Source organism: Penicillium alfredii (genome assembly GCF_028826965.1).
Source record: "Penicillium alfredii strain IBT 34128 chromosome Unknown utg000012l_segment0_segment0, whole genome shotgun sequence".
Taxonomy (NCBI): Eukaryota; Fungi; Ascomycota; class Eurotiomycetes; order Eurotiales; family Aspergillaceae; genus Penicillium; species Penicillium alfredii.
In genome coordinates this window covers 1,645,770-1,661,262 of record NW_026622709.1, presented here as the reverse complement: position 1 = coordinate 1,661,262, position 15,493 = coordinate 1,645,770, and the positions used below count along the sequence as shown (strand labels likewise).

Sequence of the window (15,493 nt, the reverse complement as noted above, 5' to 3'; positions counted from 1 at the left end):
TTACGGGCTCTCCTCAATTCTATTCTATACCATTCTCTCTAGCACCATCCGTGTTTCTTTCTTTCTTTCTTTATCTTTTTCTCGACCGCCCGACCTTCGCAGACTCAAGGAGCATGCTCCGCGGCCAGACCCTCCCCTGGAGAGCTGCGCTCCATCAAACATCTCGTGCCTTAATTCGTCGGCCGTTTCTTGCTTCGCCACGATATAATGCCAACTTTCGATCCGCATTAGCTCCGGTGCACCTCGGTCGCCCTTTGTCGTCCCCCCGCACGTTCTCTTCGAGCTCCATTCGACGGAAAGAGAAGCCCCCACCAGAGGACCAAAAGGATGACCCGGAACAAAAGGACCCAAAAGAGACGAACCAAGATGATAAGGATATAGAGCGAGCTCCTGAGTCTCGGAGGAAAGCAGCCGACTCAGGGAAGAACGCCCCTGCCGAACAGGCAGGCTCCGCACGGAGAAAAGACCGGTCCTCTGGTGATAGAGAGCAGCGGGGATTAGAGGAGGATGCGAAGAAGGATACCAACGCAGCTGATGGGAAGGGCGATTCAAATCAGACGCCATCTCCCATCCCTCCTAGCGGTGGTTCGGCCGACTCCAAGCCCAGCAGCGCAAGCGGTGGTAATGGTGGTAATGACGATAATGGGAAGAAGGGCAAGAAAGGCTCTGGGGAAAGGGCTTTGCAGAAGCCGGCCGTTCCGGACGTCTATCCGCAGGTGATGGCGATCCCCATTGCGAAGCGTCCGCTGTTCCCGGGATTCTACAAGGCCATCACAATCCGTGACCCGAATGTCGCCGTCGCAATCCAAGATATGATGAAGCGAGGCCAGCCGTACGTGGGTGCCTTCTTGTTCAAGGACGACAATGCCGATGGTGACGTGATCGAAAACCTGGACGACGTCTACGACGTTGGAGTATTTGCTCAAATCACGGCGGCATATCCTCTTCGTGGCGAGGCAGGCGGTGTGACCGCAGTCCTCTACCCTCATCGTCGCATCAAAATTTCGTCGCTGCTTCCCCCGGCGGAGACAATCAAAAGCAGTACGTCGGAGGATAAGATAACGGACAAGCGTGGTGATGTCGTGGCCAGTTTCGAAGAAGGCGCACCTGAGCCCGCGCCCAAGGACCACTACGAACCCACGTCTTTCCTACGGAAATATCCGGTCAGTTTGGTTAGTGTGGAAAATCTGACGGAGGAGCCGTATGACAAGAAGAGCGGAATTATTCGCGCCGTGACCAGTGAGATTGTGAACGTGTGCAAGGAAATCGCCACCTTGAACCCTCTGTTCCGCGACCAGATTTCAGCATTATACACCGATCAATTCCCCGGAAACCTCAGTGATGAGCCCGCCAAGTTGGCGGACTTTGCTGCTGCCGTTTCCGCGGGCGAATTGCATGAGATGCAGGAAGTGCTCGAGACCATGAAGATGGAGGACCGACTTCCCAAGGCCCTGGTTGTCTTGAAACGAGAGTTGATGAATGCACAGCTACAGTCCAAGATTACCAAGGACGTCGAGGCCAAGATTCAAAAGCGTCAACGGGAATATTGGCTGATGGAGCAAATGAAGGGTATAAAGAGAGAGCTGGGGATTGAGTCTGACGGCAAGGACAAGCTGGTGGAAAAATTCAAGGAGAAGGCGGAAAAGCTCGCAATGCCGGAGGCTGTCAAGAAGGTCTTTGACGAGGAGATCAACAAGCTAGCACACCTGGAACCTGCTGCCTCCGAGTTCAACGTCACCCGCAACTACCTGGACTGGCTGACCCAGATTCCTTGGGGCCAGAAGAGTGTGGAGAACTTTGGCATCAAGAATGCGGTGACTGTCCTGGATGAGGATCACTACGGTTTGAAGGACGTCAAGGATCGCATCCTGGAATTCATCGCGGTGGGGAAGCTTCGAGGAACTGTTGAAGGAAAGATTCTTTGCCTCGTCGGGCCGCCTGGTGTTGGTAAGACCAGTATCGGCAAGTCGGTGGCGCGCGCCTTGAACCGACAGTACTACCGCTTCTCCGTGGGTGGCTTGACCGATGTTGCCGAAATCAAGGGTCACCGACGGACCTACGTGGGTGCTTTGCCCGGACGCATCATCCAAGCCCTTAAAAAGTGTCAGACCGAGAACCCACTGATCCTCATTGATGAGGTGGACAAGATCGGGCGCGGTCATCAGGGCGACCCATCTTCTGCTTTGCTGGAACTTCTTGATCCCGAGCAGAATTCTTCATTCTTGGACCACTATATGGATGTCCCCGTGGATTTGTCCAAGGTTCTCTTTGTCTGCACGGCCAACGTCACCGACACCATCCCTCGGCCGTTGTTGGATCGGATGGAACTCATCGAACTGTCAGGCTATGTGGCAGACGAGAAGATGGCCATCGCTCAACGATACTTGGCCCCTGCTGCTCGGGAGCTGACTGGATTGAAGGATGTCGACGTGAACCTCGAAGAGGATGCCATCGAGGAACTAATCAAGTCCTATTGCCGCGAAAGCGGTGTCCGCAACCTCAAGAAGCAAATCGAGAAGGTGTACCGGAAGGCAGCATTTAATATCGTCCAGGACCTGGGCGAGGAGGTGCTGCCGGAAGAGGCGGCGCTGACTGACGAGGAAAAAGCCGCTCAGGAGGAGTCGAAGGAGCATGAACCGTCTGACCCTGCCGAACTTCCTCACGAGCCCGAGAAGTCCACGACCGAAACTCCCCGCCTTGCCCTCCAGGTTCCTGACAGCGTGCATCTCAAAATCGCCAAGGACACCCTGAAGGACTACGTTGGGCCCCCGGTCTTTACTGCCGACCGTCTGTACGACCGGTTCCCCCCCGGTGTCACCATGGGTCTTGCATGGACTAGCATGGGTGGTGCAGCCCTGTACGTCGAGTGCATCCTGGAGAGCACATTGACTCACCAGTCGCGGCCGGGACTCGAAATCACGGGTAATCTGCAAAACGTCATGAAGGAATCCTCGCACATTGCCTACTCGTTTGCCAAGTCCGTAATGGCCCGGCAATTCCCTGAAAATCAGTTCTTTGAAAAGGCCAAGGTGCATTTGCATTGTCCCGAGGGAGCGGTTCCAAAGGACGGTATGTGGTATACCCTTTTCGAATGTGTTTGTGATTGACTAACCACTTTCTCCAGGCCCCTCTGCCGGCATTACCATGGCGAGCTCACTGCTGTCTTTGGCCCTAGATCACTCTCTTGAGCCAACTGTTGCTATGACCGGAGAATTGACGGTCACGGGCAAGGTCCTGCGCATTGGCGGCCTGCGGGAGAAGACGGTGGCTGCTCGTCGGGCTGGCGCGACCAAGATCATCTTCCCTGCCGACAACACGTCCGACTGGCTGGAGTTACCTGAGGTGAGTTTTGGAATAGACCCTCACACCCCTGGCCAAATGCTAACCATTTCCCTCTATAGAACATCAAGAAGGGTATCGAGGGCCACCCGGTGAGCTGGTACTCGGAAGTGTTTGATATCCTTTTCCCCAATCTCGACCAGAATGCTGCGCGTACAACCTGGCAAAAGGCTCTTGCCAAGCCATCCGAGAAGGGTGACCGAGAAGATGATGCGTGAGGTATAGTCCGTGTGAAATGGTACATATAGTCCGTGTTTTGTGTGTGTATAGTTTTTTGTGGATTCTTGGGATTGTACATGGCGTCAGTGTTTTCCACCACGGAATGCATGGACTTGGAGTTGTGGGTTTGTCTAGTTGTGCAAAGGTCCTCCACTCCTTGAGTCTGTAACTTCTACTTGGAAGTAGATATAGTATCCATGGATGTATATGGATGTATACTAGGGTAACTAGGGTAACTAGGTCTATAGGGTACAGTCCCTAGCCTCAGGTATCCAGTCGGGCGTACTTCCAATCATGCACGGGCGTCAGGCCGCAACGCAGCGTCATTTGTTATTTATTATTGTTATGAGCATTATGATTTATTCGAATTTCCCGAATTTTCGACTATATTTCATTTGAAATTTGGATGTGTGCGAGTTGGATGAATCATCTTTCTGTTTCATCTTTCCTCCCTTGAGTCTCCCTTGAGGGCGCTCTGATTGATCCCCTGTGCTTTTGTGCTCAGGAAAAGCCTTGCAGATCAACACATCAACTGCAGCTTTTTTTTTTCTTTGCTTTTTGTCTTCTTTCCATCTCTTTCTTCATAGCCCTTGTTCTCAGGCTTATGCCCCGGACGTGTTGACTTCACCGACATCTCTTCCTCCTGCTCGATTTCCCAGCCTCGCTCATTGCAACCCGACGTTGTGCGACGCGCCCGATTGACTGTTGACCCTCGGATTTTTCATCTGACATAACTCGGCTCTTTGGATTGATATCCGGACTTTGTGAAGGGTGCATGATTTTTCTTTTTTTTTTTTTTAATTTATTTATTTCTGTCTTCCAGGATCTGGTCTCTATTTCTTATGGACGGCGTTTCGGCCAGCGGGTTGTTCGAGTCGTTTTTTGTACGACAGAGCGACTGCGTTGTGCCGGATGGCCATCTCTATTGCCAACAGCTCCTGTAGCCCGACGCGGCTGGGTCTGCTAGACGACAAAGGGCCTCCACCCAAGCAGAGCATGTGGCATCGCCTGGGTCTGCGACGATGGCTGGGCCGCGACGATCGAGATTCTTCTCCCGCGGAGAATCACAACCCCCACCGCACTTCTTCTGAAAGTACGCGTGCCAAGTCCGACAACCTCACCCGTCGACTCTCGCGGCGTGTGGGCGTCGGTCTACCTCGATCGACGACTTTCAAACGACAGAACTCGGAACGACGCGACCGACTCGCACCCCTGGAGCCCGAACATCGGCGGGCTCACTCGGCCGACCGCCGTCCGCTGAGTACCCAGAGAACCAAGTCTCCACCATCGGCCGTGGACCCCAGATTATCTGCGCCCGAGGTTCAGTGGCCCGGCCCGACGCTCGCAACCACGGTCGACGAAGCCCCCGAGCCAAATGAGGAACCCGATTCCCCCGCGGACTGGGAGCCTGACGTGACAACTGATGCACCCGTGGCGCCCGCGGAGGACACGCTCGATATGGAGCTGGAGCAGCGATGGATACTGAATCTGAGTATGCATTTCCGGGATCGATCGGAGCGGGAGAAGTTTTTCGTCACCTATGCGGAAACGCCGAACCGATGGCGTCGAGTCACCATTTCGTGCGATTATCGAGATGCGCCCCCGGATTCGCTTGAGCAGGACCTCAAGGAGCTGCGGTACCAACGCGACAAGTCTTCTCGAGTCTATGAGTCTATCCGTGAATCGCTGCTGGAAATTCAGTTTTATGATACCGTGACCAACCTCAAGCTGGAGACACGTGATGGCCGCCTGCATGTTCATGTGACGGAGGATGTTAATGAGACCATCCCCTATCCGCCAATCTCCAGCATTGGACACCTGCAAGGTGCTCGGTGTGTTCCCGAGCATCTTTTGCATTTTGACTCCCACCTATCAGGCTTTGTTTACAAGGTGCGGCTTGGCGGACATGCCTATATAAAAAAAGAGATTCCGGGACCAGATACGGTGGACGAGTTTTTGTACGAGATAAATGCCTTGCATGCGCTGAATGGCTCCTCCAGTGTGATCCAGGTGGAGGGAATTGTGGTTGATGAGCGGCAAGAGGTCGTCAAGGGCTTGCTGATTAGCTACGCCGATCAGGGTGCGCTGGTCGACATCCTGTACGAACAACGGGGGGAATTGCCTTTGCCAGACGCGAGCGCTGGGCCAAGCAAATCGTCCGGGGTCTCTGTGAGATCCACGAGTCGGGTTATGTCCAGGGTGACTTTACATTGGCAAACATTGTGGTCGATGCCCAGGACAATGCCAAAATTATCGACATCAACCGCAGGGGTTGTCCTGTTGGGTGGGAGCCGCCGGAAATTGCCGCGAAGATTGAAAGCAACCAACGAATATCCATGTACATCGGCGTCAAAACGGATCTATATCAATTGGGAATGACCCTGTGGGCATTGGCGGTTGAAGAAGATGAGCCCGAGCGTCAGCCCCGACCTCTGTATCTCGGCGACGATGTCAAGGTGCCCAATTACTACCGGCGAATAGTTGATATTTGCCTCAGCTCCACTCCACGACACAGACTGGCTGCAAAGGAGCTCCTCTCAATATTTCCTCACAGATATCTGCCAGCGCAGATGTCGCAAATGCCACCAGCACGTCAGCCACTCGAGTCGTGGAGCAATGAGCCCAGACCTCTTCCATTCAAGGGCAACTGGATTGGCCCCCCACCTCCCGATTTTACAATTCCTCCATCTCGAACTGTGATGCAGCCTGTTAGCCAATACGCCGCTCACAACGCTCCACTAGAACGCCCGTATCTGAAAACACAAGATGGCCATCTACAACAAACCATATTTCCCGAAGATCATGATCTAGGAAAGAGGTCGACCCTTACGCTAGCAGACTCAACTGGGGAAGCAGGCTTTCCGTCTCGACATTCTTCTACGTCCACTTTGAATCACGACGAGTCTCAGAGTATGGGTGAATGTCTGGACACTCGCCCCAACAATCATGTCTCGGAGCCTCAGCTTGAAGAGCAGGAAGTTCCCTCGAGCTTCCAGACACATGCCATGGCCAATGGTGGTTTCAGTCACTCGCCGGATAAGCGATCAGTACCGGAAGAACCCGCACCCTTTGGTAAATCACTAGCCGCAAGCTTGCCACGATCCCGCCCTGGACCGTCGACTGAACGGCCACAATCCCCGGTCTTGGACGACTCCCCAAATCCCAGTTTCTCTGTTGACCCAACATCGGCCGACCTACTCAATAAAAAAACCAATTCATCCGGCGAAAGAGTCATTCCCGAGCCCACGCCAAACGGGACTTCACATTCCATGCCATCGCTCCTCCTCTCGGCCCTGCCTATTAATCCGGCTTTGGAAATGCCCAGACAGAGATCATTTCCTTCGGATTCAAAGAGCGTGCTATCTCATCACCCACAATCTTCTCCAATCCAGCCCAAGACCAACCAGCAACAACCAACACAGTTTCTCTCTGCGTCACGATTGCCCATTAATCCGGCTTCAAAAGACTTGCTATCGCACCGTCTTCAACCCTCGCCGATTCAGTCTGAGCCTGGCCACCAACACACACTGTCTCTCTCTGCATCACAACTGCCCATCAACCCGGGTTCGAAGGATCTAGAATTCTTTCCGGTGCAGTCTGAGCTTGGTCACCAACATATACCGTCTCTCTCTGCGTCACGGTTGCCTATTAACCCGGCTTTGAATGACATGGTATCGCATCATTTACAACCTTCTCCGATTCAGCCTGAGCCCGGTCATCACCAACACACACTGTCTCTCTCTGCATCGCGGTTGCCACTTAATCCAGCTTTTACAAACTCTTTTGCGGATCTTTCATGAGCCTGTCTCTCTTGACCTCGAGCTCTGATTGACCATTTTCTTCCTCACCAAAGTCCCCGACCAGGGAAAACCGACAAACCCACGTCCCATTTCTATTGAACAGCCCTTGATTCCAGGGCCGAGCGCTCGATACCCTTGAATTTTCTGTGCTTGTACAGCGTATTCTTCGTCGTTTGCATCGCGTTGACAGCTCTTCGAAGGCATTTGCACCGACGGCGGGCGTGCCGGCGAAGTTTTTTGGGAGTCCAAAAAGTCCTTTTTCTTATTTGCATCTTGGTGGATTGTTATGTCTGTTTCTTGTCTCTGTCCTAGCCTGTTGCTTTTTCTTATTTTCATATTTTCCCACGGGAGGTCCTCATTCTGTCTTTGGGTGTTGTCGCCAGGAAGCCGTGAATGTATATTGATGGAATCCTTGTCATCTCTTTCTTAGGTCACGGGACTGTATTATTTTTGGGTTCTTTTCAATGCAATGGTTTAACCTTCTGATAGCCCAGAGCAGTAGCGTATTGCCAATTGTATACCATGCTCTCACTGATAATTCGCTATGAAAGACTCGAAACTCCTTCGCCACGGCTGCACACTCGATCCCAGCCCTCGTCCAATCAACACGAGCTTGCATTGAACTGCTTGGGGCTCGTCGCCCTGTCGTGGCTCCGAATCACGGATCTCAAACACATCCCGGACAGCCTGGATGATCTGACTTGAGCCATCATCGAGAGCAATAATTCCTTTCAGTCGGTGAATTTCAAAGTTACTGGGGACGGGCGCAGACAACGAATTAACGGGAGCCGGGAATGCCGATTCCCACAGGATAGAGCGAAGCCAGGCGTCGACCAGCGAGACCTTTTCTGCAGGAATCGGGGGCGTGACAATAGCAACGGTGGAAATTGCCTGGGTCAAATGTATGAGGATCAAATGCAGATCGTGATACCCTTGTATGCGTTGAAAGGAAGTAACACTCACCGGATCAATATGGCTATGCCCCTTCTTGCTAAAGTCCAAATCCGCGAGGTGATCATAGGCATGCAAGTCCAGCACGACACCCTCGATCTGCGGCGTCTTGCTGTGATCGGTGACATGGATTTTAGCGACACTATTGATGGCCGTGACGCGGTCCCGGACCACCTCTAGTTCGTCTGGCGAGACCAAATCCGTCTTGTTGAGAATAATCACATCCGCATGAGAAATCTGCATGTGCGCCATGGACAAGACAGGTCCAGCGCCGTGATCGCTGTGTCCGGCATCATGGGACTCGGCCCTTTCTTCGGGTGCTGGCTCGTTCAGCAAATGAAGGATGTTCTTGGCGTCGACGAGCGTGACGATCCCGTCGAGGTAGATGGAACTGCCGAGCCCTTCGTCCATCCAGAAGACCGGGGCAATGTTGCCTGGGTCGGCAAGTCCGGTGGTCTCTAGCAGGATGTAGTCGAAGGTGCCGCGGCGTTCCATAAGGGATTCGATGGCCATGACACCGGTGTCCCTGTTATGAGCATCAGAAGAAGAAAACATACATATACCAAGAGAGCATAAAGTGAACACTTACTTGACTGAGCAGCAGATGCAGCCGTTCCCGACTTCCATCCACTCGGTGACTTCTTGGCCACCCTGATTTACTGTCAAGGGCTTTTCGATGTCTGAGGCTTTGTGGAATATCAGTCCAGGCTCAAGGCTTTTTGCATGAGTAGCTTACAATCTCCGAATTCTATATTTCTGTTAGAACATTTCGTTTGGTTTACGCATATGTTTCATGGACAAACCATTCATGATCACGGCAATCTTCTTGCCGTGTTTCTCCGTAAGGATGTGGTTCAACAGGGTGGTTTTGCCCACTCCCAGATATCCTAGTCCCCCATCAGTCAGTATACTCGAATGGAAATATCACCAGAGTCCAATTTTACCTGTTACAAGCGTGATTGGTACCCGGGTTGTCGGGGTTTCGTCTATAACAGACGGCTGATCTGTCGGCATTGCAGAGATATCCACCAGTTCCGGAGGCGCATTCTCGTCTTCTAAATTGGCAGACATCTTGAGATTCAGACCAGGTGCTGCAATCTTACACAAAAAATGTTTTCGTAAAACCCAGGGATGCCCCGTTCACGAGAGTCGGGAGTTGCGTAGATGCAAATGACGTTTTTACCAATAATGGATAATAGGGCTTAGGGCTTAGGCGGTCATGCTGTTGATGGATTGCGCCAGCGTCGCGACGAGCCTCCATGGTCACCCTTCTCTTCTGTTGACAGGGCGAGACACCTTCCACTCCTTTGTCGTTCTTTGGTCTCTCTCGTTAATTCACTATCGTTCTCTCTTCACCTCCAACCGTCATGACTACGGGTGTCTCCCCGTCCAGCTCCCCGCGTCTCCCCAGTCCGCCTCCATTCACTGAGGTTCAAATAGGGCCTCAATCGCCCTCGGTCGGCGAGTCTTTCGGAAAAGATGCAGATCAGCTGATGGGAGCTTCCGCGGGAGAAGACGATGGATCAACGCGCCGAATCCGACCGGGAACCAAGGCCGGTGACATGGCGTTTGGACCACCGCTGATTCCACTGTCACAGGTAGGTGACGACTGATTCCAAAACAAGGAACTGCTCACTGATCGCATACAGCTTGATTCTCCTTTTCAGCTCCAAGAACACCTCAAAGCCCTGTACCATCACTTCACCAAACCCGAAGGATCGGACACCGTGGTCCCGATCAGCCGCGAGGTCGCCGTCCAGCTGGCCGAACCCCCGGAGGGTGTTGATCGGTCGCTGTGGCTCTACGAGCTGTGCCGTTTTCTCACCATGAAAGTAAATAACCTCATCATTGCCTTTTTTGCCGAGAACCCTCCGTGCTCGTCACAGACCTGCCCCGAAATGCGAGCGTCGGAATGGCAGTATCTCTGCGCCGTCCATGACCCACCAAAATCATGCTGTGCTATCGATTACTGCTGCCACACCCTCGACTGGGCTAACAACACGCTCACTTCACCCAAATACTTTCCCAGTCGGCTGACGCTCGGCTCCGAGGCCGCCGGGGGGCCTCAGGCCAGCATGAGGCATCTGACCAACATCTTCCGCCGGCTGTATCGCATCTTCGCGCATGCGTGGTTCCAGCACCGGGATGTATTTTGGGAGGTGGAAGGCCATGACGGTCTCTATGTCCTCTTCAAGACGGTCTGCGACATGTACGACCTCATCCCCGAAGACAACTACACGATTCCTGCCGAAGCCGAAGGACCGGATGCAGTCCAACCTGCGGCCGAGGAACCTGCCGACAAACGATTAACGATTTTGCGCAAGGAGGATGAGAACCCGTTCGGCGCCGGCGCCGAGGGCATGGACCCAGCGATCAGCACCGGCGCTACTACTCGGCGCCACAGACACAGTCCGTCGACTGGATCTCGAGTCACGACGATCACAGAAAGTGCCGAGGATCCAGACGATATTCCGGAGAGTCCAGCGCCGCTGCCGGAAGCTGTGGAGGAGTTGCCCGAGTCGCGACCTCAGTCGGTTATGGAGGTCACCGCTCCCCACACTTCAGAGAACCAGCAAACCCCGGCTAACGAAACCGGGTCGAATGCCCCCGAAGAAACACTTGAAAAGACTGGGGAATCGGGCACAGAGGTTGCGGAGCAGTCCCCGCAACCAACTGAGGAGCTGGCGAGTCCTGAGCAGCCCGAAGCACCGCAGCCAACAAATGTCCAACCTGAAGGTCTTGCGGAGCCCACACCCGACGGTGACGATGCAACTACCCCTTCTGCAGACACCACCAAACAGGTTCTTATGGAACAAACGTCGCCTGATCCTGAGTCACAGCCAGAGCCAGAGCCGACCAAAGCCTCGTGAATGTTGATTGGCGGGCATTTTTCCTTTTTACTGTTTACGTTGTTATGGCATCCCCCTATGCGACCAAAGGGGATTTGGAATGGGACTCAAGAGGCAAATTCATTTTATGGGATCTTGTAATATAGGAGTGTTTTTTTCTCATGGTTAATGATACCCGTTCTTGTGATAAGCCTCTTATCGTAGCTCAGCACTCACTTCCGTCAACACCCCGATCTCTCTTTCCAACCTCGACATGTCAGCCCTCAAGGGCGCAATGGCGCCAATCTACTTCGGCCCATTCCTTGTTACGCCCCAAGTAAACCACCCTGTCTTCCTCCCTTTGTATCCAAAGGGATGACGAACTACACCCTAAAACTAACACGATGAATCCACTTCCCATTGATTCCAAAACAGGTGTTCTACCAAACCCCACTCTCCTTCGCACTCGTCAACCTCAAGCCAATTCTCCCGGGCCATGTGCTCGTCTCCCCCGGCGCGTCGTCCCGCGCGTCGCCGACCTTAGCGCCGCAGAAACCAGTGACCTCTTTCTGACGGTGCAGCGCGTCGGGCGCATGGTGGAGCGGGTGTACGGAGCTTCGAGTCTGAATATCGCAGTCCAGGACGGTGTTCATGCGGGTCAGAGTGTGCCGCATGTGCATGCACACATTATCCCTCGCAAAGCGGCAGACCTCGATCATCGCGGCGGGACGGATGCTGTGTATGATTTGCTGGATGGAGAGGAAGGTGATATTGGAAAGACATTGCGGGAGACTGGTGCGACGGGCGAATCTCGAGAATCACCGGAGCAGAAATCCAGCAGGAGGTCGCGCTTCCCGGCGGTGGACGACCACCAGCGTAAGCCGAGAAGCGATGAGGAGATGAGGGTCGAGGCGGAGATGCTGGCACAAGAGATGGAGAAGGAGGTCGATTAATTGTCTTGTTCCTGGGGTATCCACATGCTAAAAGACCGTTACAGACATACATTGGCAATGGGAACAAGTCTCCTTCGGGCCTCAAGGCCCTATGCAGTTCATACATCATTCACGCATCCTCGTAGAACACATCACTCTCTATGGTATCTAGGGTACCCAATTGTGGAAAAAAAGAAAACAAACGCCCCAAAACATACACCATGAATCCCACCGAGATTAAGGCTGTTAGATGCACGCAGCCTGCACCTCAAGAACGCTTCGGCCGCTCCTGCAGCACCTGTGTGGCCCAGACCTTGATCTCCGGCAACTGGACGCGGGCAGCGACGCGCTCAAACTCAGACAGATCCACTTCATGAGAGCGCTCGTACTCGACCATCTGCAACAGCAGTTCCATTTTGTCGATGTCATGGACGAACTGGGCCTCGAGTGTCTCGTTGTCCTCGTACTCTTGGAAAACCTGCTGGATCTGCTCGCCCGACAATGCACCGCCGGGAACATTGCCCAAGAGCGTCTTGGTGATATACTCCATAACAGCGGCTTCGCGACGCGCCTTCTCGGCTTTGGTGATATCCTTGTCGACAGGGGTAATATCTCCGACCAGCGACTCAGCCATGTCATGGATCAAGGCCATCTTGGTGCAGTGCGGGAGGTTGAGTTTCGCCGCGAGGGATGGCGGGGCTAGCATAGTCATGATCGACATGCGATACATATGGTCCGAGATGGATTCGCCATTGATACCAAACCGCCGCCACCCTTCGCGCTTAGTGGTCTTGAGGCGCTCAATCAAGTGAAAGAAGGGAAGGGGCGACGTAGAGTTCTCCTCAGGAGGGTATGGGAGGGTGGAGAGCACTACGGGGGTGGTCAGCATGACTCTGAGGGGGTTCTGGGTAGACCGATCAATACCAGTCTGCGGAGTCCACGAAAAGTTGTCGGAGCCCATGGCGAAGAAGAATAAAAGAATCAACGAGAGACCGGCGGGGAGAATCAACGGGGAAGGGACGCAGAAGAAAAGACGCGAGACTGATAACCGGTGCAAACCATGCAAACCCTTCTTTATCTCGCGCGGTGTTTACTAAATGTCAACCATCTCCAGGGTATACCATGGCTGCCCGGCCTGCACGACCCAAACCGCTGGACTGGTCGGCTCCGGCGCATCTGACGGTGTTTGTTCGTAATCTGCAACTGCTGCACCTGGACCACCGAGATGACTGGCCTGGTATCACACTCCACTCGCTGTCCCCGTCATCGCAAAACCAGCGACAGCGAGTCCGTCTCATAGAATGGGCTTTGTACTATTTGTTCACCATCTGGGACCCCGAGGGTGCTCAAAATGTACTGAAATAATACTCAATATTCAATATCTTGACCGCTAACACTATCCACAGAAACTCCGACCTTTCTTCCCGCCCCTCGAACCCCTACAGTCCGTTAACCTCCGCGCGGCCCTGTTCCGGGCGCTGACGGAATTGAAGAAAAATGGCGACCTTGGACGAGAGACAATCCTCCGCAAAACCATGCTGGATTACTGCAAGGGCGAGAAATTCGACGAGCTGCTCGCGGGTTTCTCCACGGCCGTTCTTCGCAAACTCCTTACCGTCTCAGCAGACGAGATGATTGGTAATCGCGCCATGAAGCTGTCGACGGCGACTTTTCTCTCTCCTATCGACTACCAGAATATGTTACCGCTGATTCTTGCGCACCAAGTGTCCCTCGGCGTGACAGGGGAACGCCGCGCGCGGGTGCGAGAGGCCTATGACGAGTTCGCCGACCTCCTGGGTCAAAAGAAGACTGAGTTAGATGAGCGAGCTAAGCAGAATTCGAGCCCGGTCATCCAGCCTGGAAATGCCTCGGAGGACTTGGTCCGCGAGCTTCGGGCAAATTGGCTGGGCAGCGAAGAATGGGCCACTGCTTTGCTCGAGGGCGGATCGCAGAGCAGCACAGATGCTTTCCTGGAACTTCCTTTCTCGGAAGCGTGGGCTCGGGCGACAGATTCAACCATGGGTGGTCTTAGAGCTGGCTTGAAGCAAGATCTGGTGCTTGATCTAGAGACCCGGGTCTTGCACCAGCGGAGTCGTCTGCGTCGGTGGCTTGAATACAACGACCTGCTTCGCAAAGAACGAGGTGAGAATTCTAGCGTGGAAATGGCCGACTCGCCCAGTGAATCTCGTCTGCTCTTCCGGGATCATCAGTCTCTTACGGTTGCGAGTATATCCAAAGCGGTCCGACAGCCCGCTGATCGTGGGAGGGTACTCAAAGAGGCGGACCACTCTCTCATGTCGGCTGTGAAGGAAGCAATGATTCGCATTAATGGCAAAGCTCGCCCAAACCTTCATCATGCGGATCCAACGCCAGCAGAACCAGGCCATTCAGAACCAGGCCATTCAGAACCAGGCCATTCAGAACCAGGCCATTCAGAACCAGGCCATTCAGAACCAGGCCATTCAGAACCAGGCCATTCAGAACCAGGCCATTCAGAACTACCTCGTCCTTCCACAGAAACCGTCCCTCTAAACATGTCGTCTCCCATGGCAGCCGGTTCTCCGGCGTCTAGTGTTGAACCAGACTCAGAATCCACCGCAAACCGTACCGAACCCAACCAGTTCAACCGGCCATCCCTTCCTGTGGTCCGGCTTTCGCCTGACCGTGACTCTTCACCCGACTCCCTGCCAGACCTAGAACCCATCAAGGCCTCCTCTAGTTTCACTCTTGCTGAACGCACCCGCAAATCCATGTCCCTGATCCCCCCACTTCCTGCTCACGACACTCAAACTCATCCCCGACCCCGTCGCGGGCCCCGAACCTCCTTTCCGGTCAACCAATTTGAAACGCCGCGGAAGTCTTCTGCCCAGTCCCTTCATAGGCATTCCCGCGCATCGACACCGCAGGATCAACTGTTTGAAGAAGACGCTGACTACGCGAGTGTTTTCAAGTCACGCCCGCGCGTAGCGCACAGTCCTATCTCGTCGCCCGCCGTGCATGTCAGTCCTTCCCTAGAGGATTTCGAATTGGACCCTGCAGATGCAGACTGGGCGACAGTGGATTCGCCTTTGGCTGCTGTGCAGTCGAGGCGATGAGACTTAGGATCGCAATTGTGTTGTGAGAACATCCTAAGCTGCATTTGTATTTACATGGCCTTTTTTCCCATTTCACCACCTGGGCATGTACATGATTTTCCTGGTGGAAGGGCAATCCATTGCCCACGAGTATCGAAGCTCAGGTACATATTCTAATCCAAACCATACTGAATACTCATAGCGTAACAGACATATTATGGCTAGGTAGTGAATCTATAGATCCACCCAATTCATAGATGTATAAGTCATTTTGCGGGATGGCCTCAGATAGCGTCCTTATCGCCGTTTGCCATTGCGGGGACGCTTTCCCTTGCCCCCGTCAACTCTCT

The 15,493-nt window shown here is 53.6% G+C and overlaps 7 protein-coding genes across 7 annotated transcripts; 5 read left to right on the top strand and 2 right to left on the bottom strand.

Annotated features, from left to right (window-relative positions):
* Positions 1–113: 113 nt before the first annotated feature.
* Positions 114–3,557, top strand: NUU61_010165 (endopeptidase La; the record flags this gene model as incomplete). Its single annotated transcript, XM_056660690.1, has 3 exons — positions 114–3,069; positions 3,125–3,342; positions 3,402–3,557. The coding sequence occupies 3 exons, from the start codon at positions 114–116 to the stop codon at positions 3,555–3,557; spliced, it is 3,330 nt and encodes a 1,109-aa protein (XP_056507188.1).
* A 913-nt stretch (positions 3,558–4,470) lies between these two features.
* On the top strand, positions 4,471–7,358 carry NUU61_010164 (uncharacterized protein; the record flags this gene model as incomplete). Its single annotated transcript, XM_056660689.1, has 2 exons — positions 4,471–5,657; positions 5,690–7,358. 2 exons carry the CDS (start codon positions 4,471–4,473, stop codon positions 7,356–7,358), a joined length of 2,856 nt encoding a protein of 951 aa, XP_056507187.1.
* A 528-nt stretch (positions 7,359–7,886) lies between these two features.
* On the bottom strand, positions 7,887–9,380 carry NUU61_010163 (CobW family GTP-binding protein; the record flags this gene model as incomplete). Its single annotated transcript, XM_056660688.1, has 5 exons — positions 7,887–8,835; positions 8,899–8,995; positions 9,046–9,057; positions 9,113–9,196; positions 9,254–9,380. 5 exons carry the CDS (start codon positions 9,378–9,380, stop codon positions 7,887–7,889), a joined length of 1,269 nt encoding a protein of 422 aa, XP_056507186.1.
* A 296-nt stretch (positions 9,381–9,676) lies between these two features.
* NUU61_010162 (Mob1 family protein) lies at positions 9,677–11,179 on the top strand (the record flags this gene model as incomplete). Its single annotated transcript, XM_056660687.1, has 2 exons — positions 9,677–9,907; positions 9,959–11,179. 2 exons carry the CDS (start codon positions 9,677–9,679, stop codon positions 11,177–11,179), a joined length of 1,452 nt encoding a protein of 483 aa, XP_056507185.1.
* Positions 11,180–11,541: 362 nt separating this feature from the next.
* Positions 11,542–12,090, top strand: NUU61_010161 (uncharacterized protein; the record flags this gene model as incomplete). Its single annotated transcript, XM_056660686.1, has 1 exon — positions 11,542–12,090. The coding sequence occupies one exon, from the start codon at positions 11,542–11,544 to the stop codon at positions 12,088–12,090; it is 549 nt and encodes a 182-aa protein (XP_056507184.1).
* Positions 12,091–12,337: 247 nt separating this feature from the next.
* NUU61_010160 (HD domain-containing protein) lies at positions 12,338–13,030 on the bottom strand (the record flags this gene model as incomplete). The annotated part of the gene is made up of 1 exon (XM_056660685.1): positions 12,338–13,030. The coding sequence occupies one exon, from the start codon at positions 13,028–13,030 to the stop codon at positions 12,338–12,340; it is 693 nt and encodes a 230-aa protein (XP_056507183.1).
* Positions 13,031–13,191: 161 nt separating this feature from the next.
* On the top strand, positions 13,192–15,164 carry NUU61_010159 (uncharacterized protein; the record flags this gene model as incomplete). The annotated part of the gene is made up of 2 exons (XM_056660684.1): positions 13,192–13,422; positions 13,476–15,164. 2 exons carry the CDS (start codon positions 13,192–13,194, stop codon positions 15,162–15,164), a joined length of 1,920 nt encoding a protein of 639 aa, XP_056507182.1.
* Positions 15,165–15,493: the final 329 nt, after the last annotated feature.